Here is a 25,935-nt window from a genome sequence, read left to right on the forward strand (position 1 = left end):
GCCATCTCATTCACGTCACATGATAGAGGATACGAGGTCACAAAACTCAACCGGACCAAGAGGGCAGTGACTTCACCTCAGGACAGAACACCGGCCGTGCCACTGGATACAAACCGGCAAAGGAGGTTTTCCTTTTCACTTCCGTTGCTGAAATAGGATCACATGCTCATGTGTTAATCAATACAGCTGATGAGAACAATGCAACTGACTGTACCTTAAATAAGCTGAATCAAACTCAAACATTAACAACACACCCAAAGTTTCCTGTCTTTTTGAAATGCCCAAAAAGTACAGGAGGGTTTCTTTTTTCCGACCGTATAAATTGAAGATGGGCTATGAAAGATTTGCCTGTTCTTCAGGCCTGGATCTAATCCCTGTCCTTTGACTCCTTCGTAAACCTCACCCTGACCTTAAGTAAACCTTAACTGAACCGCAACAGGTGGGTAGATAAACTGTAAGTGGTGCACAAAATTGGCTTATACAGCCTTCTGTCTGTGTGTCTTACTCACACATGCACACACATTCAAGTGGTGAAAAAGGTACTCACAGCTTCACTAAATCAAAAAATCCCAAAAGGTAGAAATACTTCCATTACAAGAAAAAGTCCTCAAAATCTAATATAAGTAAAAGTCCAATTAGTATTGTTGACCAAATGTAGGCCTGCATTAAATTTTGTAAATTGATCATATATTTTGTGTAAAAGCTTAATCTATAAAGTAAGTCAACTATCAGACGTTTGTGTTGGTGTGAAATGTAGTGGAGTAGAAATATAAAAGAGTTGCATTAAGTACAACTATATAGTAAAGGCCCATCATATCTGTTTTGTGAGATGTAAAATTGCTACAGCAAAAACGATTAAAAAAAAGATGAATCTAATCTATAACTAAGATCTACAGCTTTAAAGGTTAACTGTCGATACCAGAGTTACTTGAGTGTTTTTACATTCCTAATATTTTATTTTCCTCCTATAGTTGATATTTTCTTCATGAGAGTATGTCTGATAGTTTATTGAAATAGGGCGACACCCGAAGGTGAAACGTGGCTTTCTGCAGCGGTGCATTGTGGTCCGACACCTCTTGTGTCGTTCTTTGGTTGTTTGGCTCACATTCTGCAAAATGGCGACGTCCCTGGGATCCAACACCTACAATAGACAGAATTGGGAAGACGCGGTACGTTAAATTGGCATTATAGTTTACGCTACAGGACATACTACTAAATCACAGCAAGTATTCGTTAAATTCCGGGAAGTAACACGACCATTACATATACCGGTTCGCTACGAATGTGCCCGGTTCGCTTAGCAACTAGCTGGCTAGCCTACTGTTAGCTAACGCTAGCGAGTAAAAGCGTGGCTGCTGCCTTCCTAACACGTATCTTGAAAGCTACAGCACAACGTCGATTCATCGAGCACTACAGTTCCATCGGGCCCCACAGCTACACGCCACGGAAGATGAACGTCGAAGATTGGCCTCCAAAAGCACCTTATTTGATCATAAGTGTTTTGTGCTAAAGTTAGGTATCTTCGCTAATGAAGGCTAGCACTAGCCGGCTAACTATATTATTTAAACCAGTTAACCAGCACATTCTATTTTCATTCATTTCTGTATATTCCTAATCTAAACAATCCCACTTACCATACTGTTATTTTTGGTGGATTTATTAGTTTTTCGGTCGATTCAAATTAATGTCATTAACTTGCAACCGTTTTGAAAACGTTAGCTTAGCGAGCGCTCACCGGAAGGGACCAATCCTCTCGCCTGACAGTTCAATTTCGGCATTACGCTTCATATAGCAAAGGATTTCTTCAAAACACCGTTGTTCATGCTCAGTAATATTCCAACTGCACTTGATTCCAATCGTTGTTGTGGGAAACGAATTGATGTAACCACACAATTGGCTAAATCGATGTTGTAATATCTACCAAATCATCAATCCTCCACAAAATCTTTGGCCAATGTTAACACGCCATAATCGACACTTTGCAACGCTAGACCTGAGGACGTTTGAGCCACGTGAGCTGCTTATATTTAGGTGTTTGGCTGATGCTGTCATTGGGATGTAGTAAGATATGGTCATTTACTGTGGTTCGCAGATTGAAACTGCATCCGTCTACAGATGGCTAAGTAGAAGTGCGTGATTTCCATGTAGTCAAACATGGTACATTGCCACAGTGTACAAGGCAAAAGAGAATTTAATGCATTAGATCGTGTGCATCGACACAATGACGTTTTAATGTATAATCAATATGGTTCCTGATCTTAAATGAAAATGTTTTCTTTTCTTTTAGGATTTCCCAATTCTGTGTCAAACATGTTTAGGAGAAAACCCGTACATTCGAATGGTGAGTTCACATTACTGGATGATAATGATGTGGATGTTATTTTTTGTCCTGAACCAATCGGTGTGCAGGCTCATATTTGTTTATGCTTTGGGGTTTTTTTTATAGACCAAGGAGAAGTATGGTAAAGAATGCAAGGTATGTTTTGCATTCATTTATTAAATCTCTGTTATGCAGCACAACAAAGTTTAGATTGAACCTGTGACTCTATATTCCATGACAAAACATTTACACCGTACTACTTTCCCCATCAGATTTGTGCGCGGCCATTTACTGTGTTCCGATGGTGTCCAGGGACACGGATGCGTTTCAAGAAAACTGAGGTCTGTCAGACTTGCAGTAAAATGAAGAATGTTTGTCAGACTTGTCTGCTGGACCTGGAGTATGGTGAGTCTCTGCAAATAACCCTGTGTCACCTGTAATCGTCTACATCTGCAAAAATGTTGTTTGTTTTACCCTCTTGTCATCACACTTTGTGTTTTACAGGTTTGCCTATCCAGGTCAGAGACACTGGGCTGTCCGTGAAAGATGAGGTTCCCAAGTCCGATGTAAACAAGGAGTACTACACGCAGAACATGGAGAGAGAGGTACAATTGCTTTCTAATGCAGTTCTGGTTTACATGATGCAGCTTTGAAGGCTAAAATTAGCTTGTGGGGTCCCCTGTACACATCTACTTGTACTCCATTCCAAGGCCTTTGAAAGTAACTCATTCCAATGTTTGTATTTTAGTCTGTTACAGAAGAGGAACTGTTTGAACGGGGTTGTACTTATTTTGACAATTCTAAAAACTAGAGAGTGTTTATGAACCCTCATTAGCCCTTCAGAGGTTTGTTTCACCATTTAAGATTTCTTTCAAATGGGACAAAACAAGACCTTATTACGTATTTTATATATCTGTAAAATGTAACTTTTATTTGTTAATCTTGTGTGCTTATTTGGTCTTCTGTGTTTCTAGATAGCCAATTCTGATGGCACACGGCCAGTGGGCCAGTTGGGTAAAGCCCCCAGCTCTAGTGATATGTTGCTGAAACTGGCCCGGACCACGCCATACTACAAGAGGAACCGGCCACACATCTGCTCCTTCTGGGTGAAGGGAGAGTGTAAGAGAGGGGAGGAATGTCCCTATAGGTGAGCAGCACTTTAAAGTATGACTTTCTTCTTGTGGTTCAGTTACTGTAGCATGTTGTCATTGTGGTTGTCCTTTTCACACAGGCACGAGAAGCCCACAGATCCAGACGACCCTCTGGCCGACCAGAACATAAAGGACCGTTACTACGGCATCAATGACCCGGTGGCGGACAAGCTGCTGAAGCGGGCCTCAACAATGCCCCGCCTGGACCCACCAGACGACAAGTCCATCTCCACCCTCTACATAGGGGGTCTGGGAGATACCGTCACTGATGGAGAGCTCAAGTAAGGTTCTCATTCGTCTTCTTAAAACAAGAAACAAGGCCACTGAGGGTGGGGTTTACTCATTTTGTGGAATATATTACAATGTTTATTGACATAAAAGGATTGATGTTCCAGTGTTTTTGATCTGTTGAACATTTGTTTTATTGCAGGAGTCACTTTTACCAGTTTGGGGAGATCCGCACCATCACCATAGTCCAGAGGCAGCAGTGTGCTTTCATCCAGTTTGCCACTCGACAGGCAGCTGAAATGGCTGCTGAGAAGTCCTTCAACAAGCTCATCATTAATGGACGCAGGCTTACCGTCAAGTGGGGAAGGTGAGAGTCTAATTGAGAAGGTATACGTTTATCATTAGGGTCTCTTATCTCCAACCTCATCCCCCCCCCCCCCAACACATGCTCCATTTTTATGCAATCTGTATGCTACCTGAAAAAAACTGCCCTTTGGATTTCTTGGCATTCATGCAGCCATATTTACTGGAGCAGCATAGGAGGAAATGTGAAGATGTATAGTGATACTTTGCAAACGCTAGATGGTGTTCAGAGAACATGTGTTTGACTGTAACACAGCAGACTGAAAGAGCTAAATCACCACAAACGATGTGTGCGAGGCTGGACACCTTCTCTCTTCATTCACACTATTCTGCGGTGTCAAACCGAGTAAGTGGGGGAATTATTATTTACTGTACAACTTGTGGTGTTTCTTGTTTTTAGGTCTCAGGCAGCAAGAGGGAAGGAGGGCATCAAAGAGGGCGTCAGTGAGATGGGCACCAGACTTGACCCTGTACCTGGATTGCCTGGTGGTAAGTCTGCAAACACAGAGAGGATTTGTGTGTGTGTACACTTATGGTGACGTAGCTTCATGGTTCGTTCATACGAGCGCAAAGTCAATGGCGCAAATATATCAACTCTAATCCGCAAAATCGTTTTGCATCTGTATGCAATTATTTCGACATCCACTTTTCGCCATATATGGCAAACAAAACATTCTTTTTTTATTTTGGATTAATACTATCTAATAATCTAATAAACCAGTCGACGTGTGGCTTGATAGAGTGACTACACCTCGAAGAAATCCACGGAGCACCTCCGGAGGATGTTATAAACTCAGGCTATAAACTAACATCCTTTGGGAAGACTTTGGGAAACAATGGCTGCGTCATAAGTCACTCCTCCTTTCCAGGGCAAATGAGGCAAATAAACACAAATAGTCCACCAAGTAGCGTTTGGTGTGAACGCACCTTCTATTGGTGTAATTTCAAGTAGTCTCTCATGTAAACCGTGTCATACATACTGGGTAGTGATTAATACTGGAAATAAAGGGAGCTGAAATGTATTACTTTGTTATTTACTTTCTTTAATCCTGTCTGCTGTAGCTCTTCCTCCACCACCAGCTTTGGATGAAGAAGCTCCTGCAAACTACTTTAACCTGGACCCTGGCACCGCTCCTTCAGTCATCAACATTACTCTGCCTCCACCTCCTGGCATCAACCCGCCTCCTCCAGGTAAAGGCCAAACTGATCTTATCGGTGCAGCTTTCATTTCACAAAACATCTCGAATATAAAATGGGGACAATCATACGATTATCATATAATAATATTATTATTAATAATCCCATCAACTTTATACTTCTCTAAATGAAGGTTATGCTGTTCTGTTTTACATGTTTACACATTTTAGATTTGTGTAAAGCTGCTTATAAGAATGTATTTTTCTGTTTCTGGGCACGCCTAATGCTAATTTCCTTTTCATTTGCTCAAACAGGTTTTGGCCCTCCAATGTTCCACCCCATGGCTCATATGGCTCCACCAATGCCCCCTCCAATGAGCATGAGGCCACCAGGTCAAATCCACTACCCCTCTCAGGACCCTCAGCGCATGGGTGCCCATGCTGCACACGGCTCTCGTCATGGTGAATGATGTGCAAAGCCGCACTGCAATTAGGTCTCATTGTTTTCCTTTCGTCAGACCAATTCAATTCATGTGGTCTCAGTGGACCTGAAACCCGCAGACTGCTTCAAGGAGGAAACACGTCTTTCTGGATAACAGTGATTTATTATGCCGCAAACGAAATGAACCAGCACCATCTGTGTCGAGAGGCGACAACTAGGATATCACAAGACGACTTTATGACCAGTCTTAGGTAAAATATTCCAGGGTGGCATCGGCAGACATGTGTACCAGCCGATGTGATGGGAGCCATGTTGTTTTACAGAACTCCTGTGGCTTGAGCGTTGTACAGATAGAAGTGCATACTGTCAGTTAAACTTGTATTTGTCATATTGTGCAAAATGGGTAAGAATCCTGAGCATTTTTTAAAAAACTTTCAGTTACTTTTTTATTTGACACAATCTTATAGCATAATTACATAGTTTAATTTCTTTCAATGTTCTTTTCGTGTGTCATTAAAATGACTCAATTTTGTCATTGATGTCTGCAGAGTACCTTTTTTTTATTAATTTGGTTTTGCTTGTTTCAGGGTTTTCAGGTTTATCTGGTATTGCCCTCACACACATATTGGGAGACATATAGGGGAAATTATATATAAAAATTGTAAGGCTCATCAGATGGAGAGTGGGAGTTGGAAAAGAAGGGTGTCGGGTATTGACCGGATCAGACTCCGCTAAGGATAACAAATGGAAACAAAGCGGTTTAACCCCAGACAGTGTTGTGTTGGTAGTGACGGGATTGAGTTTACCTCATCTGTTCTAACCTGTAAGCCGTAGCAAACCACTTTAAACATGCAGGAGAGCAGCGAGCGTCGGCCAGTGCTTCAGTCTTTAGCTGATCGCCCCCCTTTCATAGTTGTTTAGATTCTGGGTTGTAACGAACACCCCATCCCCTCGGTGCCCTGTTGAAGTTGGGCCGTCGGCACATGCCGTCCAGAACCACGTGGGGCAACTTTTGGGATTCCACTGCCTCAAAAGCGATCACTGGGGTCTCCCTCTGGCTGGCCGTGGCTGCGCTGAACGGCAGGGCGGACCTGAAAACAGAGGCGGGTTGTTACTGAGCAGGCTCAATGCATTGTGGTTCTGTCTTTGCAGAATACGATCCCAGGTATCGTATTGCTAGGGCGGCTTTTAGGTGCTAAATGCTTCCCAGATTGGTCATCTTTTTTTTTTTTTTTTTTTCGAGTTTAGATTTCTCTAAGGCTTTGCAATGCCGTCGTTATTTAATGGTCGTAAACGGACTCTTCACTGGTTCAGACCAGCTGGCAGAAGACGGTGATTGACAGCTTTTAATTGAGTCAAGTCCGAGTTTGTCTTTCATACGTTCTCCATCTGCCCGAGCTTAACCTTTTGTCCTGACATACGGCCTCTCGTGTGACGCGATGCCTTGTGTGCCACAAGGAAATTGATTCCCTTTCGTGCGTAATTTGTTTTGGGGGGAGGATAAGAGAGGGGGGTGGGGGGGGGGGTATTAAGTGTATTAAAAGCCAGCATCCAGCAAGTGGATCATCTTTCAAGAGCTGGAGTTCAAAATAGCTGTCGTGCAACCCCACTCCAAGGAGGTGCAAGCCAGATGCTCCTTTCCAACCTGTGGAAACCTGGAGTGGAGCCGAGGGAAGCGGCGATTGTGATTCCGCGGTTCGGTCATTTTGTGGGTCTATTTAAAGACGGGAGGCCTTCGCTTCCAACTGAACCGGATTTAACTCTTCAGCTGAAGTGATTAGCAGCAGATTTTACCTGTTGAAGCACCTGTAGTTGGAAGGTTGCTGTCTCTCTGGGAGCCGGGGCAGCTGGGTATTCATGGCGTCCAGGAGCTCTGCGTTGTCTCCCAGAGCTTCGCTCCACGGGGAGCTGTAGGATTTAGGGGTGACTGTTGTGTTGAACTTCTCGTGAGGGACGTTCTTCAGGGGACCACAATATCCTGACCGAAACAAGTTGAATGTTGTGAATTAAGTGACACCGAGGTTTCTTCCCCTTCAGTGCAGTCTTAATAAGAAAATGGATAGTCTTTTATTCCTGGAAAACTAATGACAAAAACCCCATTAGATCACTTTAATAAAAAGCAAGCCCAAGCAGCGCACAGACCGATCTAATATTCATCTAAATCTCTTGTATATTACTCCTGTCAACAACCCAACCGACAGTAATTAGATCTCAGCGTGAATCCCTGATAATAAACGGAGCTTAGCTCACCGTCATTCATATCAGGACCAATACACACAACAGCACTTAGAAAGGTCGGTCACGTAACCGATTTCTGCAAACTGCCATCCCTCCTGGCACCCAGTTAGACATCTAATCCGTTTGCTCAACACATTTCTGTATGCAAAGCAAAGCGACGCTTGCATGCGCTGCTCAAGCTCTTGGCACAGTGGGGATTTAGTCCTATGACTTGTGTCTATTTCTTCATCATTCGTATTCACCTGGAGCGAGGACATCTGGGCTGCCCTTCTTTGCTACAGTCTTCTGAAGGTTCATGACCAGGCTGTGCTTACCAGGGACGGAGAAAGCTTGGTTCTCTTTCCCGTCCTGCGGGGGGGGAGGATTGGCCTCTGGATGGATCTGGGGAGTCAACACACATCTGTGTATGTCTACTTCCAGTAGCTTTGTCACATGCACCAAAAAAAGAAACAACGGATACCTTTTTATAATGACAATAAACAAATACACATGTAATTATCCAAATGTTTTTTGCGAATATTCAGGTGTAGCGAAAATGTTATTTCCTGTCTAATTTCCCAACTGACAAAACTGGTTCAAAGGGATTTCGACTGATACTGTGATGAGCAGTGAGAATGAACAAATTGTGTTCGGGCTCGTCATCTATATTTACAAAATGCTACAGTACAAATGAAAACACCAAACTCTAGATACTAGTGTCATATTAACCACGTCAGTGGTTTCTTGTAGAAAGAGAAACTCAAAAATACCATTTTATGAAGAGTTCATTTAGTTTTGAATTACTACATTTGCATGAGGTAACTATCTTGTGTGTAGAGGTGTACGTGTATGTGTGAACGGGAGTCGCCATGTGCATCCTCTCCTCCCTTACAGTGTTGGTGTTGTAGGCGTCGTTGGCCATATTCTCCAGCGTGAACCTCTCCACCCTCTTCTGTCTCTCCTGAAACATGCGAGAGCCTCGATTAGATGGAAGGTTGAGCTCCTCCATCATCACGTCCTTCGGGACGCTGATCTTCTTCCCGAGGCTCTGACCCCCTGGCACAACACCACGGACAAAACGGAGCGGCTTTATTAATAAGTCATTACGTGTAATGTCCTTTTTGCATTTTCAAAACGGCAGGATGAGAGAAGAGAAATCTGTGTTCTTAAGCGGCGTGGCATCAGACTAGCTGGTTTCCACCCTGAATAAATGCATCGGGACGTTTAGTTGTTAGTGCAAAGGCATTCTAATCTATAAGAACAGCAACTTCCAGGCATTTGGAAAGAGAAGGGGAAAAAAAACAAACTGGTAAGGACCCGTGGCAAATCCTAATGTCTCCTCTGATCTTGTTTCTGACTAAACAGCTGAGGGCAACTGAATTTAAAAAAGAAACGTGTGGAGCATCATTAAGTCGGTCTCCACACAACTGAGGGTCTCTTCTCGTGTTGTGCCGCAGCATGCCGGAGGGTCTGAAATAGCCTCCAGATGATGTCGAGGGTTGCGTAATGTTTGTTGCGGTTCAAGGTTGCACGGGTAACATGGCATAAAAATAAAAATCTGTGGATGAACAGCTGTTGGAGAAGAGAAGATGGCCTTCTTTCTCACACGTGGAATTTGCAAGGAGAAGTCTGGGCACGTTGCATCCTCCAGGAGCTGCCTTTGATCGGCCTGCGTAAAATTCAGCGGCGGGAGTCGCACCCTGCTGACTTTAGGGGACTTGCTGGAGAAAAGCGTGAGGAAACAAACTGCGATGATCTCTGCGCGAATGTTTGGGGTATTTTCCGCAGTGGCCCTCCTGGGATTTGCATGTAGAGCACGACATCAAACTGTGGCCGTCTGAGCATGTACACACATTTGTTAAAAGATATGTTAACCAGTATGTAAAGTACCCCGTTTGCTAGCTTAGGACCAAATCTGATGTGAGTGTTTGAGTTGTGTGCTGACGTAGACTTGAGTCTGATGTCAAATCCATGCACATCATGGATCCTGCTCATACCTCCCCTGACCTCCTTGCACAGAGCCTTAGCCTGCAAGATCCTCTGCTTGGTCATGTCATCCAAGTCTGGCTGCATCGTCATCATCATCTTCCTCTGATGGACATGGGAATCATTTTGTTATCACTGCAAATCTCTTTTAATAGCACTTCTTATTAAGCAACATGTAAGGAAAAAAGGTATATTAAGGGAATGACTCAAGTTACATGTTCATGTACTTCACCTTCATGGGAGCAAACAATGCCTCAACTCTTATGTACATTAAGTTTTAAAATTCACGTCTGCTTTTATCGTGACTTTTATGATTTTCTTTTTTTTGCATTAGTTTCATGATGAACTAGAAAAAATGGGAAGTGTCCCATTGCAGTAGAAGCACCGGGCGTGTTTCCAATTTAAAGCTGCCTCAGCCGTCCGTCCAGCGTCTCAGAAATCTACATACGGTTCTCTAACGGACCTCGAAGCTTCCACACTTTGTACTCTTTTAAATCACAAGTGGCGCCTTCTCACGCTTTAATAATAAACTATTATTAAGGGCGTACACTCCCCCGTCCCTCGGACCCTTACCCGTGTCTCCGGCCCACCCGTCGGGTGCTGAAGCTGGTCTGGGTGGCCGTGGGCTTTATCCCGTCCTGACGCTGGGATGCCTCCACGCTCCGCTCGGACTCTCCTCAGCGCAGAGGGAGCAGCCGGCATAAAAGCCGTCCCGGGATGCCTGGGGGGCTTACCTCACCGGGTTATTTTAGCAGAGGCACATGAGAGTGAGGATGGATGGAGGGAGTGTTTAGGAGGGCTATAAAGGGCGAATAAGGGGAAGGCGCATGTATAAAGATTTACATCCAGAACACAGGCTTCTTTGATATGATAAAAATCTGTGTTTGTGTTTGTGTGTGTGTGTGTGTGTGTGTGTGTGTGTGTGTGTGTGTGTGTGTGTGTGTGGTAACAGCTGCTGTCCAGACAGTGACACTGAGCACTCAGAGAGGCCAAGAGTCCACGCTCTCAGGCGTAAACATAGACACACACAAACACAATGTCTGTGTCCCCCCCTTCTGGGAAGCACTTTGCTCCACCACAAACACTTAGTTGCTTTCAATCACACCCGCCATGTGTTTTCCACACAGTTTTACAAGCACTGCTGTAAAATTGAAGAGGTCACTGAGATCAGACGACGTGATTCGGTTTAGAAGTTTGGTGTCAAAGGTTGAACCTCTGATGCCCTTTTTTTTCACACTGCTGACAGTTTGGGGCATTCTGCATACAACAATGTAAGATATGATAATAAATCACTCAGTGGGTCTGCCGTTTTGTTTGTCTTTTATTCCTAAGAGTTGTGAATTCTAAATTAAGATGAAAGAGATGAAAAAAATGCCCTTTGACTTTATATTTAGTCGGCCTTTATTAAGTCAAGTTAGTTTTTATTGAGCGCTCACAAATTGATTTATTGAGCTCAGCAGGAGCCTGAAGGAAAAAAGCATTTTCCTTATCCCTACTGAGATTGGATATTGATTTTGCAGCTGCACCATCCACAGTACCACCACCCACCCCACCCACCCAGCGGGAAGCCTCCCGGCATCTAAAAGAAAATGTGGAGTCACCCTGAGTCACAGAAAGAAACCTTGAAATACACAGCAGAAGTTGAAAGGTTTCTGCCCATTAAATGTTTATTGAAGAGTATTGGTTCAGTAAAAAATCTTATTTGATTTATAAAAAGAAGCCCCAGGAGTGGAAAAGCTTTTGTGTGGCTCTGTATCCAACGGAGCTTTAGTGTTTAGAATCAATCCGTCCCTTCCATTCTATTCCCAACCTATATTTCTTATTGCACGCCATCACCAACAAGGTTTTTTTTTTCAATGACATTTGTGTATCAATAAGATTTGCTTAAAAGGGACAATAACAAGTTCTTGTGACACCTGTGTTTGAGAGGCGCAGTGTGTTCATGTCACGCAGAGAGCGGAGCAAAGCCACCAGGCGCTGACAGCCGACGGCAGAACAAAAGACACCCGTTCAGACTCAAGGGCCCGCGTGATCACGACACCTTTAAGACCGTTTGCCCTGTTGGCCTTCAGATGAAACCTGAGGTAGATAGCTTGTGGGAAGGATAGGACGCTAAAAAACTCCACAGGTAGTGTTGATAAGCAACAATATCCACCACATTACTTTTTATAGCTTCATGCCGAAGGATAAACGCGTTGAAATTCAGCCCGCGGCGCGGATCGTTCTGAACTTTTCCTGCTCGCTTGCAGGGGCCTTTGGGAGGGCCGTTGGAAGCCAATCCGAAGAGGCGCAATGTACGGGCTGCTGTGTGAGAGTCTTCACGACTTCATCAAAGAGTCGTACGGGGACGACGTGTGGAAGCTGGTCAGAGAAAGGGCAGATGTCAGGTTACACTCTTTTGTCACCCACCAGGTACGGTAACCGAGATGAATCACGACACTGCGTGTGTGCACCGAATAGTGATATTTGTTTGAGAGCCGTGCTGACGGCATCCAAGTCAATCTGACTTCAGCTTTCGTCACTTTGTCTGAGCTCCGTAGTCCTGATGTCAAGAGGAGTACTTTTATATTAAATGTGTATATACGTGTGTGTCCTCAGGTGTATAGTGAGAGTGTGATTCCCCGTATTGCAAAGGCTGCCAGTGGAGTGACAGGGACGCCCTACAACGAGCTGATGAACTCCTGGGGGGTCTACTTCCTGGGCTTTGTTGGGAAGTACGGCTATGACAGGATCCTCAAGGTGAAGAAAAACAACTCAACCCTGTCAGGGTTGTGTGTTGTTAGATGTGTGAGGATATTACTAGCCAGTGCGCTGGGGCTCCTTTAAACTGCTGTCAGCGAAAGATTTTTCTCAGCGTCTCATATATCATCTTGTGTCTTATTATTGAAGAAGGAACATTTAACTGTCAAGAAATGTCCAAATATCAGCAGCCAAGAGCAAGATTTCTTGATTTGCAGTCGATTGCATGGCTAAAGTAAAAAAAAGGCTCATCCTTTCGGCCCAAGACGAAAGCTAATAAAAGTATAGTAAAAAAAGGGAAGAGCAAACCTTTGAAAGACCTGACTGTCCCCATCCGTCTCCACCTCCAGGTGCTGGGCCGCCATGTTCGCGACTTTGTCAACGGCCTGGATAATCTCCACGAGTACCTGCGCTTCAGCTACCCCAAGGTGCAGCCGCCGACCTTCTTCTGCCAGGAGGAGTCGGCCACTGGAGTCACCCTCCACTACAGGTCCGAGGCCACGTGTGGAACCATCAGACATCAGACTTAAAGAACTGGCCGATCATTCAGGGAAAGCTGTGCGATTCATTTCTATCGGGCTGATATCGAATTGTCTCTCCCTCTGCGACCGGCAGGAGCAAGCGCAAAGGCTACCTGCACTACGCCATGGGGCAGCTGAGGCAGATGGGGAAGCAGTTCTACGACACCGACATCCATGTGGAGGTGCTGTCCGAGCAGATGGTCGGAGACTACTCCCATGTCACCATGAGGTAAAGACGCACACACACGTACAAAGCTGTTTAAGAAAGTGTATAAGTAAAGGTTTGAAGTACCGTGAGTATTTCCAGCTTATGTCACTCTTCGGAAACCATAGCTACATTCAGTCCTGTGAATGATGTATGATAATATCATTGAAGGATAAAAAGACAATTTCCTGTTTACATTCAATGCGACAAAATGTGTTTTACCGTGTTGTGTTGGAACTTTAATTAAAATAAAATTACTTTAAATCTAATAAACACATTGATCTGTGTGGGTTTGTGCAGGTTGAACTTTGACAACTCAGCCTACCGTTACATCATGAAGGAGGACGAGGAAGAGCAGGAGATCTTGCCCATTACCTCAGACTTCTTCTTTGAGGTCTTCCCCTTTAACATTGTCTTCAGACAGGTGATCCTATTGACTCACACCCGTCACCTGACCCAACGAATGAAACAAAGCCTTAAATGAACAAAATCACTGCAATAGTTTGCCTCTTTAGGACATGGTGGTACACAACGTGGGCTCGGGCCTGTCCACCGTCTTCCCTGATCTGGACGGAAAGAAGATCAATGACGCTTTCTTGCTGGCTCGCCCCCTAGTGGAGTTATCCTGGAGCATGGTAAGACACCACCCCAGTTTAACCACGGCACTCTCCATATACTGTAAGTCACAAAGCATCAGTTGTGAACATAATAATATTAATAACAATAAGACAATACTGTCTCTGAAATCTGTTTACAGATCATTTCCCACCCCAACAACCTGTTTGAGATCATGTCCAAGGAGCCTGTGAAGAGAGAGAGGAACCTTCACAACCGAATCCAGAGTAAGAAGCAGGGTTGGGTCTGGTGGGCCTGGACTGAAATGTACATACATCAGTTTCCCAGCCTTTGGTTGCCAAAGACTGAATTTAAGTTTAGTTGATTAAAATAAAAAGAGCAGGTTTGCAGTAAAACACTGCTGAATGGAAGTTGAGAGGTTCGTAGGTCTTGCAGATGCATAATTGAAATAGTTTGAAGCTTTAATGCAAATTGATCAAATCTAGAGGATCTGATCCCAGCCCTCGTTGTCATTGGCTGGATGTGAATGTGAAGCTCTACTGTTCCAGTAACAGTCCACCCTGTTCTTCCACAGATTCTGACTATGAAAATGCCAACCGCTCCGCTGACGTAGATGTGGAGCTCATGGCTTTCCAGTCCATCATCGGAGATGATTTCAAAGGTAATGTCTCAATGTTCTCCAAAGAGACAATCCCTGAGAACATCAGCCCATTGCCCTTCTTATTGGGAGGTTGTAGCTTTAGCCAGCAGCCGGTTAGCTAAGCTTAGCATCCAGTTGGGAAACCGCTAGCCTGAGTCTGCTCAAAGGCAAAAACAAAGAACAATTTATGGATTCATAGTGGTGACATGGGTGGGGGCTGGCTCTTGACTGGGTCCAATTACTTTGTGAAGTCTTGTTTTTCTGTGTGGCTGCCAGGCAACCTGGAAGTCACTGTTTCCATCCCAAAAGGTCGCCCCGCACAACCGCTCATTGTCTTCGACTTAAGACAGAGGCAGGTCAGCTGCGGCCCTCGTGCTAAGCTTACGCTAAACTCCTGCAGGCTGCAGGTTCATACTGAACATACAGATATCCGTTATTGATATCCGTTTGTTGAACTAGTTGAACTATACTAAAGTGTAACAAAGTGTCGTCAGAATCTGCAGCTATCTATATATAACAAATATCTCTAAAAGGTTGTCTTGTTGGTTTTCCCCCGTGCTGCTCATTCAGACGGTAACAGTGCTAACGCGATGGAGAGTTGGGGCGACGGGAGCCGTTGCCTAAAACTGAAAGGACAAATGAGATACATGCCCGAGTGGGAGTCCATCATCTTCCTGGGAACTCCTGTGTAAGGTCCAACAAAAACACACGCACATCCAGAGACACCGATATCCACAAAGAAGAGCTGCAGCTGAAAAATAAAAAGCAGCAAGAGCTTAACTGAATTAGAAGGCTGGAAATAAAAGCCTGGGCAGCGAATCAAATTGGGGGCCCATTCTAACAGCACTTACCATGCATGAAATGAGCTGCTAATTAGCTTGTAATCAGACAGTGCTGCTCTTGTGAGCCTAATGGAAACCCATTTGCAACTAAGAGTGTTTTCCTCAGAGTACATTACCAAAACAGCCGCCCCCCCTCGTCTCAAACCTTTTGTTTTGTAAGTGAATGCCCTTATATCTGCATTGACAAAACTCCTCAAACGTTAAATGCAACTGCTTTTATTATTAAGTAAAGGAAATTAAAAATAAAATCTCTCAGAACCGTTGTATTTAATTGTTAGCTTTATATACATATTGCTATTCTTATGTCTAAATACACTGCTTTAGCCCATATACGTACTATCATTGTCATGGTGTGTCTTTCTTTATAATTTACTATATGTGTGTGTGTGTGTGTGTGTGTGTGTGTGTGTGTGTGTGTCTAGAATGGAGAGTCTGAGTGCTATGTTCAAGACCGGCCTGTACATCAATGACCTGAGCATGCACGACTCCAGCAGAGACCTGGTGCTGGCGGGCACACAGCAGTCAGAGGAGCTGAAGAGAGCTCTCATACAGGTTCGCTCTGCAAACATTTGGCCTCGTTTTACACGTGTGATCGGCTGATCGCTTGTCACTCTGCAAAGTAGCGCAGAGGCCCTTCTTTCTGTCTGGCAGCCCCGGATGACACAAAGAGACACAAACATCTGTCGTTTTATTTCCCATTTTGAACGCAGGAGCAAAAGAAGTCCAGTAAGCTGGAGGAGAGCATGAAGATGTTGGACTACGAGATGAAGAAGACCGATGACCTCCTGTACAGGATGATTCCCAAGCCGGTGGCAAAGAGGCTGCGGAAAGGAGAGCCGGCCGTGAACACTTGTGAGGTCTGGATCGTAGCTACCATATATATATGTATATATGTGTATATTCTGTATATAGCTAGAAATAGTTTGACACTTATAGCACCAAAAAACAACAGAGACAACCTCTTTTTTTGCTGCTTTCCGAAACACCCGTTTAAAATTGCGGAAAATTAGATGAGGAGATTGATACCGCTCATAGAGCAGTGAATGTGAAGCTACAGAACATCTGGTGGTTAGCTTGGTTTAGCGCCGAGACTGTAAACAGCGAGCCTGGTTCTGGAGCAAAGGCCACATAGAGCTGAAAAGGTGCTTTGAAGAGAACCAGCCTACTTGTTTACAGGATGAACTGTTTTACCGTTTCCATTGGTTTTTTTTAACCAAGCCGAAGAGCTTCATAAGGCTCCTACAGATAAAAGAGACAAATACAGTCAATCTTCTCAAGTAATTCATGTGCACTGAAACACAAACATTGACTCAATGATTAAAGGGTTTATTTTTGCATCTATGACTCATCTGGTATTCAGGGTTTTTCCATTGCTCAGTGTAGATAGACACTCACACACACATTCACACAAAGCTTTTTACTATCTGAGACATTCTGCTATGAAAGAAATCAGGAAAATCAAGAGTGACCTCTTGATGATCCATAACAGTGTTGATATAAAATATGACCTATGAATCAATGACTCACTGGTTGTGTGCGTTTGTGCAGTAACACACATAACATCAACACCTTTTTTTCACCCAGGTGTTTCCAGATGTGACCATTCTTTTCAGCGATGTCGTGGGATTTACACGCATTTGCAGCCACATCACTCCGATGCAGGTGGTCTCCATGCTGAACACCATGTACACGCTGTTTGACACGCTCAGCGAGAAGCACCGTGTCTTCAAGGTTTGCGCGTGAATCCCCTTTGTCTCATAAAGGTCTACTTTCTCTAGAAGTGCGTGAGAGCTGTGGCTTCTCTCGTTTCCAGGTGGAGACCATTGGAGATGCCTACATGGTGGTAGCCGGGGCTCCGGAGAAGACAAAGTACCACGCGCACAACATCTGTGACATGGCCCTGGACATGGTGCGCTCCATAGATCACCTGAAAGACCCCTCTAACGGCAACCACATACAGATCCGTGTTGGTGCGTGGGACACAGGAAGACTTTGTGTGTGTGTGTGTGTGTGTCCACGTCCGTCTTTGAGTGAAGGAACATTGTTGTTCTGGTTGCAGGGATCCACTCTGGGATGGTTGTGGCAGGTGTGGTGGGACATAAAATGCCACGTTATGGTCTGCACGGGGACACAGTCCACACCGCATCAGCCATGGAGAGCAATGGAAAGGTCAGCTGACTGGGTCTGTCGCTATGACGACTTAACTAAGAGCTCGCTGGGCTTTTGTTGTAACTGCCCGGGCCTTTCTCTGATGCAGGAAATGCACATTCAGCTCAGCAGCGCCACCTACGAGCACCTGAAGGGGAGTCACTTTATCTTTGAAAGGAGGGGCACCATCACCATCAAGGTTAGAGGTTCATTAATTAACCACATGAATTACCTTCACTAAAACGATTTGGTGTTGAAGATATGACCAACACACTGTCACGATGGGGCTGAGAGTGTTCTGATCCGCCCCAATCAAAGCAGTAAATACTATCTGCACATTATTATACATTACCTACTTAAAGTGTTGAAACTGTAATTTGTGAATTTGTGTAAACCTTTGGACCACATGAAATGATAATAACTCTGGGGAGTCAAACTTTGTGTTCAGAGCTCATAATTGTGGCTTTGCTTGTTGATTAACCTTAATCTGTTTTATCACTGGGTCTGACTTTGAGGCTGCACGTTCACTGAGAATGCCAGCAAAGTTACTCCCAAAGGTTTCTAAGGCAGCTGATCATTTTTCATCAGGGTATTCTGATTAATGGAATCTGCCAACTGCAATTTCACTCCATCTCGTTAACAGTAATTGCCCCTTTGAGCACATGCCTTTGAATATTTGTGCACATACGTCCAAACCTTATTCTAACTTTTATTCTTTCTCCTCGTCCATTGCAGGGGAATGTTGAAATTGAGACTTACTGGCTGAAAGGAAAGAGAGACAAGGACGGGAACGCTCAGGCAGCGTGTCCTCAGTTTGAGACCCACACGATCAGTAAGGTCGACATATCAAGCCCCGAGGCCAAAGGTGATAAGGAGGCAGTGGTAAGGGATCCACCGTCCGTGGATGGTTTGCACTCTAATGTGCTTCATTGCCGCCGTCATCATCACCATCAGCTATGTAATTCCCAGAATTCTTGCCCCCAGGGTTCCTCAATGGCGGCAGGGCAGAACGAGAATGATGTGAAATCTCTTCGCTCTCACCGTATCAAGATGGAGATTTCAGGCCATAATCTGGAGGAGTCGATGGCTCGCTGCCGGGTGGAGGAGATGTCTGTTCATAAGGTGAGTGGGATTTATTGCTGCCAGAGATTTCGGGACTTTCAATGACTCTGATTTAATTTCAACTTCTAATCATTTCTTTCTTTTCATTCCCACGACGTCACGTTGATTTGTTCATTTTGCAATGGTTGATGCGATTAAACAAACGATTCTGTTCCCAGCCCCACTATAAGGAGGCCTTGCAGGGCGATCTCCACGACGCTCAGCTGGAACTGGTCTCCCCCGAGTCTGACGGCGTGGACTCCATCATCGCCTCCCCTGACAGCTCCTGCGACTCCCACTGCTCCAAGAGCGCCACGTGCTCCGTGTCGTGAGGCAGGCAGACGCCGGCTTTTCAACGGACCACTTAAATGCCAGATAAGAATGCCGTTTTTGCTGATATTTTTGGCATCCTTGTGGTGATGCATTTACAATCTCTAATGAAGTGTTGTTTCTACAGGGCCTAGTCTGTTCTTTCTAGTGGCCTCGCGTGGTGTTATGTTTCATTGAAAAATCAGCATGGCTTATTTACTGACGGACTCTACAGAAATACATTGCAGCTATCAGTGTTAGCGTCACTGTTATACACGAGTAATGCTGTAATACCGAGAAGTGGTCACTGCCACACGGCCCAGCTGGACACAAGCTCCGCAATTTCCTGTTGGTTCTGCAGCACACGGAAGATTTGATGTCTTATTTCATCTCCTCCTCTCCTTTATCACACACGTCCGGACTCATTGTTCTGTCTCGTCAAATACGCAGCCACAGCACAACGTAAATGCTTGTCAGCCTCAGTGAAAATAAAGCGAGCTGGCGGCCGCGCCGCGTGTGGATTCTATTGTTTTTTATTTGTCTTCCCACTCAAAGGCACTTGCAGTCAGCATCAAATTAACATTTGCATTTATCGAACACATTTCTCCATGGATAAGTTCTTCTTGTGTCTACGTGTTCTTACGTGAAATGCATGCATGTGCACCTGCACGCTTACCTAATACCCGTGTGTTTTAGCTTCAAAAGGAATCACCGCTGTATTTGAGTAATTATCTGATGTGGGAAACCCTGCTGTTGTTCAATCGTTGATCAAGCACAGTGAGGAATCCACTTGGGACTTAAAGCAACATATCAGATTTTATGCTTTGTTTGAAATACGGTAAGTTACTCTCTGGCCGATGGCGCGTTCACACATCCATACGTGGCACCAGAACAAAACTAGTCTCATCCTAACAGAAATACACGAGTCAAACATCAGTTAATCCCGGTCAAGTGTCCCGCTCAGACAATGTTCTCCACTGGCTGGTTATCAGTTGAACTGCACCTATAGGTGGCTTCCTCGCGGTCTGGGCTGGATCCATTGGCCGCGCGTGAGTCTTTAGCGATCAAACCGATGGAGCAATGAAAGCAGAAGGCGTAGAAGAAGGCGAACAGAAGCAGGAAGCAGACGACGCTAAAAATGACCACGATCAGGATGGTGTGCCCCTGCAGGTGCGCCTGGTCCCACGGGACCAGTGTGGTGGTGGTCAGGGTGCCAGAGGTCGTCAGAGAAGCATTGACACTGGGTGAAGGAGGCTCCATGGAGGGCACCTGGTCGCCTCCCGGCACGATGGGAGTCCTCGGTGGCTATGATATACTCTCTGCAGCCTCAAGGGTGAAACAAAAGTCGAGTTTGGTAAACCACATTCACAGATTCAAATTCACCTTGTTCAGATAAGCTCGTAACTGTAGTTCAGGAGGAGTACATGTTATTATATTATGACATTTGTTGCCAAGAACAGACGAGAGCAATAGCATGAGCAGTAATGACTTTGCAGATTTCTGGGAAATAATTAAATAAATAAATTTTAGCAACATAAATAAACCCAATTAACCAGCTGCTTTGAGGCGGGTTAATTCTCGGTTACCCTGACAACCACACACAGACGTGTCTTTTGTCCATACCTGGATAGGGTGGTTGTCCAGGCTCTCTGAGCAGGCTTTCTTTTGATGAGCAGAGCTTGGGAAAATGAAAGAAATGGAGGACAAGAGAGGGGAGTGAAGAAGAGAGGTGGGCTGGTAGACCCCCAAATGACAGGGAGGGTTGCCATGGCAACACATGGTGAGCGGCCACTTACATGGAAGTGACATCACATCACTTTGGGATTAAGAATCTGTTCTTTTGTGTACAAATGGAGATAATAGCAGGTGTCAACAGATTAAGTTGAAATTAGTTTAAAACGTGCATCGCTCGGAAAAACATATTTATGTAAAATTGTTCTGAAGCTGTGCAATAAAAGCATCTGCTTCATCGAAGATGAGCTTTTGGAACACAATTGGAGGAGTTATTTGTAAGGAGCAGCCGTGAGACTAATCCGGCTCTCTAACACTGCCACCTGTTGGTAGAAGAAGAAGCACTAAACAAAATCAGCTCCACACCAGCTCCTGTCATCTGGTCTCCTTCAAGCAGCCAGAATGTTCCTTTATTACAAGTCGTAATTGGTCCCACATCCCCCGCTGTGCTCGCTCAACAGAAGACCAGGCTTAAAAAAATGTTTTAGTACTTGCACCAAATTTGCGTTGCCATGGAGATAGCCATTCATTTTTTAGCGAGCAAGCCAGCGAGCTGTTTGTGTATTTTTTATAGAACCTCTAATAAATACCAAACAAAAAAAAGGGAAAAGAAAAGTATTCATTAGCGTAATTTCAAGTAGGGCAGATCACAGACCAGAGCCGGCCAGCTGATGTTGAGTGCTTTCAGATGGTTAATTACAGCTCCAGACAAAGGAAACAAAAAGATCCATTTAATCCAACCAAAATGGCTGAATAGAGGATTTAGCCCACACCGAGGTCAGTCTAAAGCAGAGCTATGTGAAGACAGGCCACGGGGCTGTGTGGGCCTTCAAGTCTGGAGGAGTTCTGAATCGCTATCGTCCCAACAGACCAGACCCGTGTGTGGGTGAGGACTCGGGATCTCTTCCGAATTCAATGTTCTGCACAATCTTTACTGCGCATCTTAGACCTAAGGTTGCTCACAAAAGGTAAGAGCATTTGTTTTTTTTTGCTGGGAGAAGAACAGCGCTTCCAGCTGGACATTACATAAGTGGAATCGCCAACTACTTCTGTGGAAAGAGATCCAGGAAGTCATGACATTGCTGCAAGAGAGGCTGCATGCTGAATTAACATATAAAAGAAACATTTGAGAAAGTCTCTGAAGTCAATTCTCTTTGCGTGTAATTTCTTGCACTGTTTGCTCTGCTGTGCCTTGAATATTTGATATCTTGTTGTGCCATGCGAGTGGTTTTTGTATGCATCTAAGTGGTCGCCTTGTGGAAGCACAGCTGAGCAGCAGTGGATCAGCGTGTAGTTTGAAGAGTCACGTTCCCGTGTTTTCTGACAATGTGTGATTTATTCATGAGAAATATGATTACTGGTTGCGACAGAAAATCCCCAAATAGGAAAATGAAATGAACTAAACAGAAATAACTAATTGTTTTATTGTCAAAAATCTTAAAACACGTTCTTACACATACACTCACACAACTTTTGTCTACGTAACTGACACACCCCAACGGTTCTACATGGCTACACACTTTCTTGGTGTTTAAGAAAGTACACAGTACACAATAATCGCTTGGGAAAAGGGGACAAAAACACTCATTTTGATTGATAAGTGCCTAAAATATCTTTGAATTTGCAAAATATTCATAAAAATGACAAACTGTAAAAACAAAATTCTGATTCAAATCTTTGAGGGGACGGGACCCGTAATAGTTGAGGTGTGTTGATTGTAAATGGATTATGTGATGCTGGGCCACTGTCTGGCTCTCTGGTCAGTGTTGTCTGGGACGCTGGTTCACTTCTTTTTATTCACGATGTTGTTGCAAATCCAGTTCATGCCATCCTGTGGGATAAATGAAAATAGGCTTGAAGACAAACAACATCAGCCGTCAAATTAAGCCAACGAGATTATTGGCATGAATTAACATCTGCTTCAAAGCAGCCACGACCGCATTTATGCAGAGCAGAAATATGAACGGATCGAGGCTGGCACTCGGTCTGACCTGAACGCCCTCCCCAGACACGGCCGAGCAGGCCTGGATCTGCCACTCGCGGTCCCGGTACGTGTGCAGGTTGAGTCCCTCAGCGATCTCACTGGCAGGAGACGATGTGGCCAGATCCTGCTTATTGGCAAAGATGAGTACTGGAACACCCTTTAGATTCTCCTCGTCAATCAGCTCGGATAGCTCCTGCACGTGCACACACACACACACACACACACACACACAAGTCATAGGGTGTTGTATGTTTTTGGTTTGTATGTTTATATGTTGATGCAGAAATAACGTCAAGCTCACCAGCCCCGTCTCCTCAAAACGCTTTTTGTCTGCACTGTCAATAACGTAAATCTGAAGGAGATACAAATGTTGCAGTAAAATAAGCTGAAAAGGAAACACAACTGAAATGCACAAGTGTTGCCTCAAAATGACAAACTGAAGATGTCAGTGACTATTTTAATATACAGCAGCTGTTAATAGAGAACAGAAGTTACACTTCTCCCATCACAGAGTTCTACTTAAGAATCCTCCCATACAGTTACTACCATAGTGCTTAATTTGGGAATACGTGAAGCTCTAATGTTGTGGATTTTTATTGCTGTTGTACACTTTTTGTGGTACATTTTCTCACTGCACCTCAGCATCACTTCCAACCACTTTGTGAACATTAACGAGCATCCAAACACAGAAATAAATCTTATGAGGAGAGAAATGAAGTCACTCACCAACACGTCTGTGTTCTCCAGGTACTTTTTCCAGAAGGTCCTGATCTTCCTCTGTCCTCCGATGTCCCAAACGTTTAGTTTCATGCCGTGAGAGGCAACACTTTTTACGTTGAAGCCCTGAAGTGAAACACAAAGCTGGAGTCACTGCACCTGCAGATCGCCGCCTCCGATTCCACACGGTTCCTGTGAGCAGCACCTGGAAAGTCCTCCAAAGGGTCACGCAGCCATTCGGCCAAGCGGCGGTGACCCCGAGAACACGTGTTGTTGAGTAAGACGCATCATGCGCTCCACGCTTGGAGGAGGAGGTGGTCACAGGTTTAACCCGGCGCTGTTTTTCATAACGCCGCACCTCGGCGAGGTTGTATAACAACTTTATCCCGAGAGGCTAGCTGAGGAGCAAATCTGAGGATAAGACTGGAAGGATCAAGTGTCGGGTGTGTGTGTGTGTGTGTGTGTGTGTTCATGTGTCAAGTCTGGTTTAGCTTTGTGGTGACTTGTCATGCAGGACAGCATCCTTGCTGCCTATCGGGGCCGAAGAGCCGTCACACTCGGCCCGGACCTGGCAGTACATCTGCTCCATGTCTTGTGAGAGTAATGCAAGGGAATTAGATAATCATGTTACAGGTTAGATGATCACATCACTACAGGGTGATAAAAGAACAGCTCACTATTAATGTTAGGATGCGCTTTCCTGCAGAAAGGAAACACGACGTACTATTTAACAGGGTGGAAATAATGAGCTGTTGGTGGTCGAGGCGTTAGGTGCTGTGTGACCGCTCATTTCCTTTCACCGCGTGTCAAGCAAAGGTCATCCGGACCCCCCCCAACCTTTCAGGGACAATGTGCGACGGTCCAGCTGGTCTCACAAGATTAGATACAAGGCTAAGGTGCCGATAAAATAAAAAAAAAGGTAATTGATAAAAGAGAAGACCTCCATTTGTATCACTGTTTTTGCACGAGGATTCAGACAGATCGATCTTTAGAGGGGAAACATTGACACCATATTTCTGGCAGATGCACCCTGTTCATTTAAAATAGCCGTTCATGCCGAGATGATTTAATTAAAAACCAAGGGCACAACAAAACGATCTGCAAGCATCAGTCAGTGGTGCTTCTTTATTTATAATGCCGTACAGTAAGAGACTTAACTTAAGGTCACGATGTGTGTGTGTGTGTGTGTGTGTGAGAGAGTTTAAGCACATAGCTTCCGGTCACCTGTGTCGGTGTGATGGTGTTCACATCCTCAGAGGCGAGGCTCTTCAGCAGGGTGGTCTTGCCTGCGTTGTCCAACCCCAGCAGCACTATCCTGACCTCCTGACCTGTGGATCCCTTCAGTTTCTCGATGACAGAGAGTAAGCCCTGTATGAAGGGAGGGGGGGGGGGGTTCGGGACAAGCAAATTTCATAATGCAAAAGCATGAAAAACAGAATACTGTGTTATGTTATATTAACATGCTTCTTATGAGTCTGGAACATAACCTGCTGTAAACCTGCGTACTGATCCCACTGACCTCTTTCCAATTTGAGATCAAAGCACCTCTTACAGCACTGTTTAGCACACGCATGCCTTCTTGCTCCACCCACCCGCCAACATCCAGTTCCTGGATCCCGCTCTTCCTACGGTGTAGCTCGCACAACCATTCTGTGAGAATGCGTCTTTTTTCCCTCATTGCACTCAAAGCCCTGGTGTTGATTAGAGCTCCATTCATTTAATGGTGGGACATTTAATGGGATTAGTCTGAAGCAACGTTGTGCAATCGTAGGACGTCACGTGAAATTGAAGCCTTAAATATATTTTGATCAAGGGGAGCGATACGACGGTGTATGTACGTTTGGGTGTACATGAAAGAACATTTAGATGTACAGCATAACGGCAGAAATACAGAACAAGCCGAGCGGCTAGATAATCCACCTGACACAGCAGAGCTGCATGCAAACAACCTCCAATCATGTGAAGTAGTCATTCTAACGCACCTTTGGAGTCTAGACTGCCTGTGAATGATTCTCAGTGTCAAACTAATGCTGAACTGGGATTTCTGAAATGTGTTCCCGAAAATCAGGTCACTTACCTTTTGAGCTTCTCCCATGGTGACGTTTACTGTTGCTTGGCTGTAAGGCTGCGGCTACATTCTCCAGTGAAGCTGGAGCCGGTTTGGTAGTTGTCCAGGTCACTGAGGTTAACGATCCAGGAAAAGCTCTCAGAAGCCCGTCGTTTTCCTCTTTACGCCGTAAACTTGGGGGGAATAAGTGCTGCGTGTGTGTGTGTGTACGTGATAGTTATGTCTACCTGGCCGTCAATTGCTCCTCGCAGAGAGCGGGGGAGGGTAGATGGGACTTGGATTAGGAGGCCAGAATTAGCCCTTGTCGTCCATGCAAAGCCCCCCCCCTCCTCCCCCCTCCCCCCCTTTTTCTGTCTATCCCTCCACCGCCACTTTGCAGTGGCTTTACCTGGATTATCCCTCAGCCACCTGCTATATGAGGGAACCGAATACACGCTCCTTCCCGACACACCCACACTGATATTACGAGGAGGCAAAAGGAAAAGACATTCAGACATCTTCCCATATGGCG

At 44.9% G+C, this 25,935-nt stretch overlaps 4 protein-coding genes and 1 long non-coding RNA gene across 8 annotated transcripts; 2 read left to right on the top strand and 3 right to left on the bottom strand.

The window, feature by feature from the left end:
* The first annotated feature begins 842 nt into the window (after positions 1–842).
* On the top strand, positions 843–6,179 carry rbm22 (RNA binding motif protein 22). The gene is made up of 11 exons (XM_040173516.2): positions 843–1,169; positions 2,288–2,341; positions 2,447–2,476; positions 2,593–2,725; positions 2,825–2,925; positions 3,295–3,467; positions 3,552–3,752; positions 3,902–4,066; positions 4,463–4,551; positions 5,125–5,253; positions 5,514–6,179. Exons 1-11 carry the CDS (start codon positions 1,116–1,118, stop codon positions 5,666–5,668), a joined length of 1,284 nt encoding a protein of 427 aa, XP_040029450.1. The 5' UTR covers positions 843–1,115; the 3' UTR covers positions 5,669–6,179.
* On the bottom strand, positions 5,578–10,788 carry LOC120817363 (myozenin-2). 4 transcript variants are annotated; one of them, XM_040173518.2, is made up of 6 exons: positions 10,417–10,788; positions 9,855–9,948; positions 8,750–8,913; positions 8,121–8,259; positions 7,435–7,618; positions 5,578–6,731 (listed from the first exon to the last, which is right to left on the bottom strand). In XM_040173518.2, the coding sequence occupies exons 1-6, from the start codon at positions 10,543–10,545 to the stop codon at positions 6,548–6,550; spliced, it is 894 nt and encodes a 297-aa protein (XP_040029452.2). In that variant the 5' UTR covers positions 10,546–10,788; the 3' UTR covers positions 5,578–6,547. The 4 variants fall into 4 exon arrangements, with proteins under 4 accessions (XP_040029452.2, XP_040029454.2, XP_040029451.2 ...); XM_040173520.2 differs by having other exon boundaries at positions 8,193–8,259; positions 10,417–10,777; XM_040173517.2 differs by having other exon boundaries at positions 8,121–8,301; positions 10,417–10,711.
* Positions 10,789–11,778: 990 nt separating this feature from the next.
* Positions 11,779–19,445, top strand: LOC120817360 (soluble guanylate cyclase 88E-like). The gene is made up of 19 exons (XM_040173509.2): positions 11,779–11,971; positions 12,093–12,255; positions 12,442–12,582; positions 12,933–13,072; positions 13,198–13,332; positions 13,609–13,732; positions 13,824–13,943; positions 14,066–14,150; positions 14,459–14,545; positions 15,095–15,212; positions 15,789–15,918; positions 16,077–16,223; positions 16,951–17,097; positions 17,180–17,336; positions 17,426–17,535; positions 17,624–17,713; positions 18,250–18,396; positions 18,499–18,636; positions 18,795–19,445. Exons 2-19 carry the CDS (start codon positions 12,136–12,138, stop codon positions 18,945–18,947), a joined length of 2,289 nt encoding a protein of 762 aa, XP_040029443.1. The 5' UTR covers positions 11,779–11,971; positions 12,093–12,135; the 3' UTR covers positions 18,948–19,445.
* LOC120817366 (uncharacterized) lies at positions 19,442–20,681 on the bottom strand. The gene is made up of 2 exons (XR_005711962.2): positions 20,548–20,681; positions 19,442–20,250 (listed from the first exon to the last, which is right to left on the bottom strand). It is a non-coding gene; the product is annotated as an uncharacterized LOC120817366 (long non-coding RNA).
* Positions 20,682–22,059: 1,378 nt separating this feature from the next.
* arl3l1 (ADP ribosylation factor like GTPase 3, like 1) lies at positions 22,060–25,814 on the bottom strand. The gene is made up of 6 exons (XM_040173523.2): positions 25,434–25,814; positions 24,581–24,724; positions 23,366–23,482; positions 22,941–22,991; positions 22,647–22,832; positions 22,060–22,486 (listed from the first exon to the last, which is right to left on the bottom strand). Exons 1-6 carry the CDS (start codon positions 25,449–25,451, stop codon positions 22,439–22,441), a joined length of 564 nt encoding a protein of 187 aa, XP_040029457.1. The 5' UTR covers positions 25,452–25,814; the 3' UTR covers positions 22,060–22,438.
* Positions 25,815–25,935: the final 121 nt, after the last annotated feature.

Source organism: Gasterosteus aculeatus, chromosome 4 (genome assembly GCF_964276395.1).
Source record: "Gasterosteus aculeatus chromosome 4, fGasAcu3.hap1.1, whole genome shotgun sequence".
Classification (NCBI taxonomy): domain Eukaryota; kingdom Metazoa; phylum Chordata; class Actinopteri; order Perciformes; family Gasterosteidae; genus Gasterosteus; species Gasterosteus aculeatus.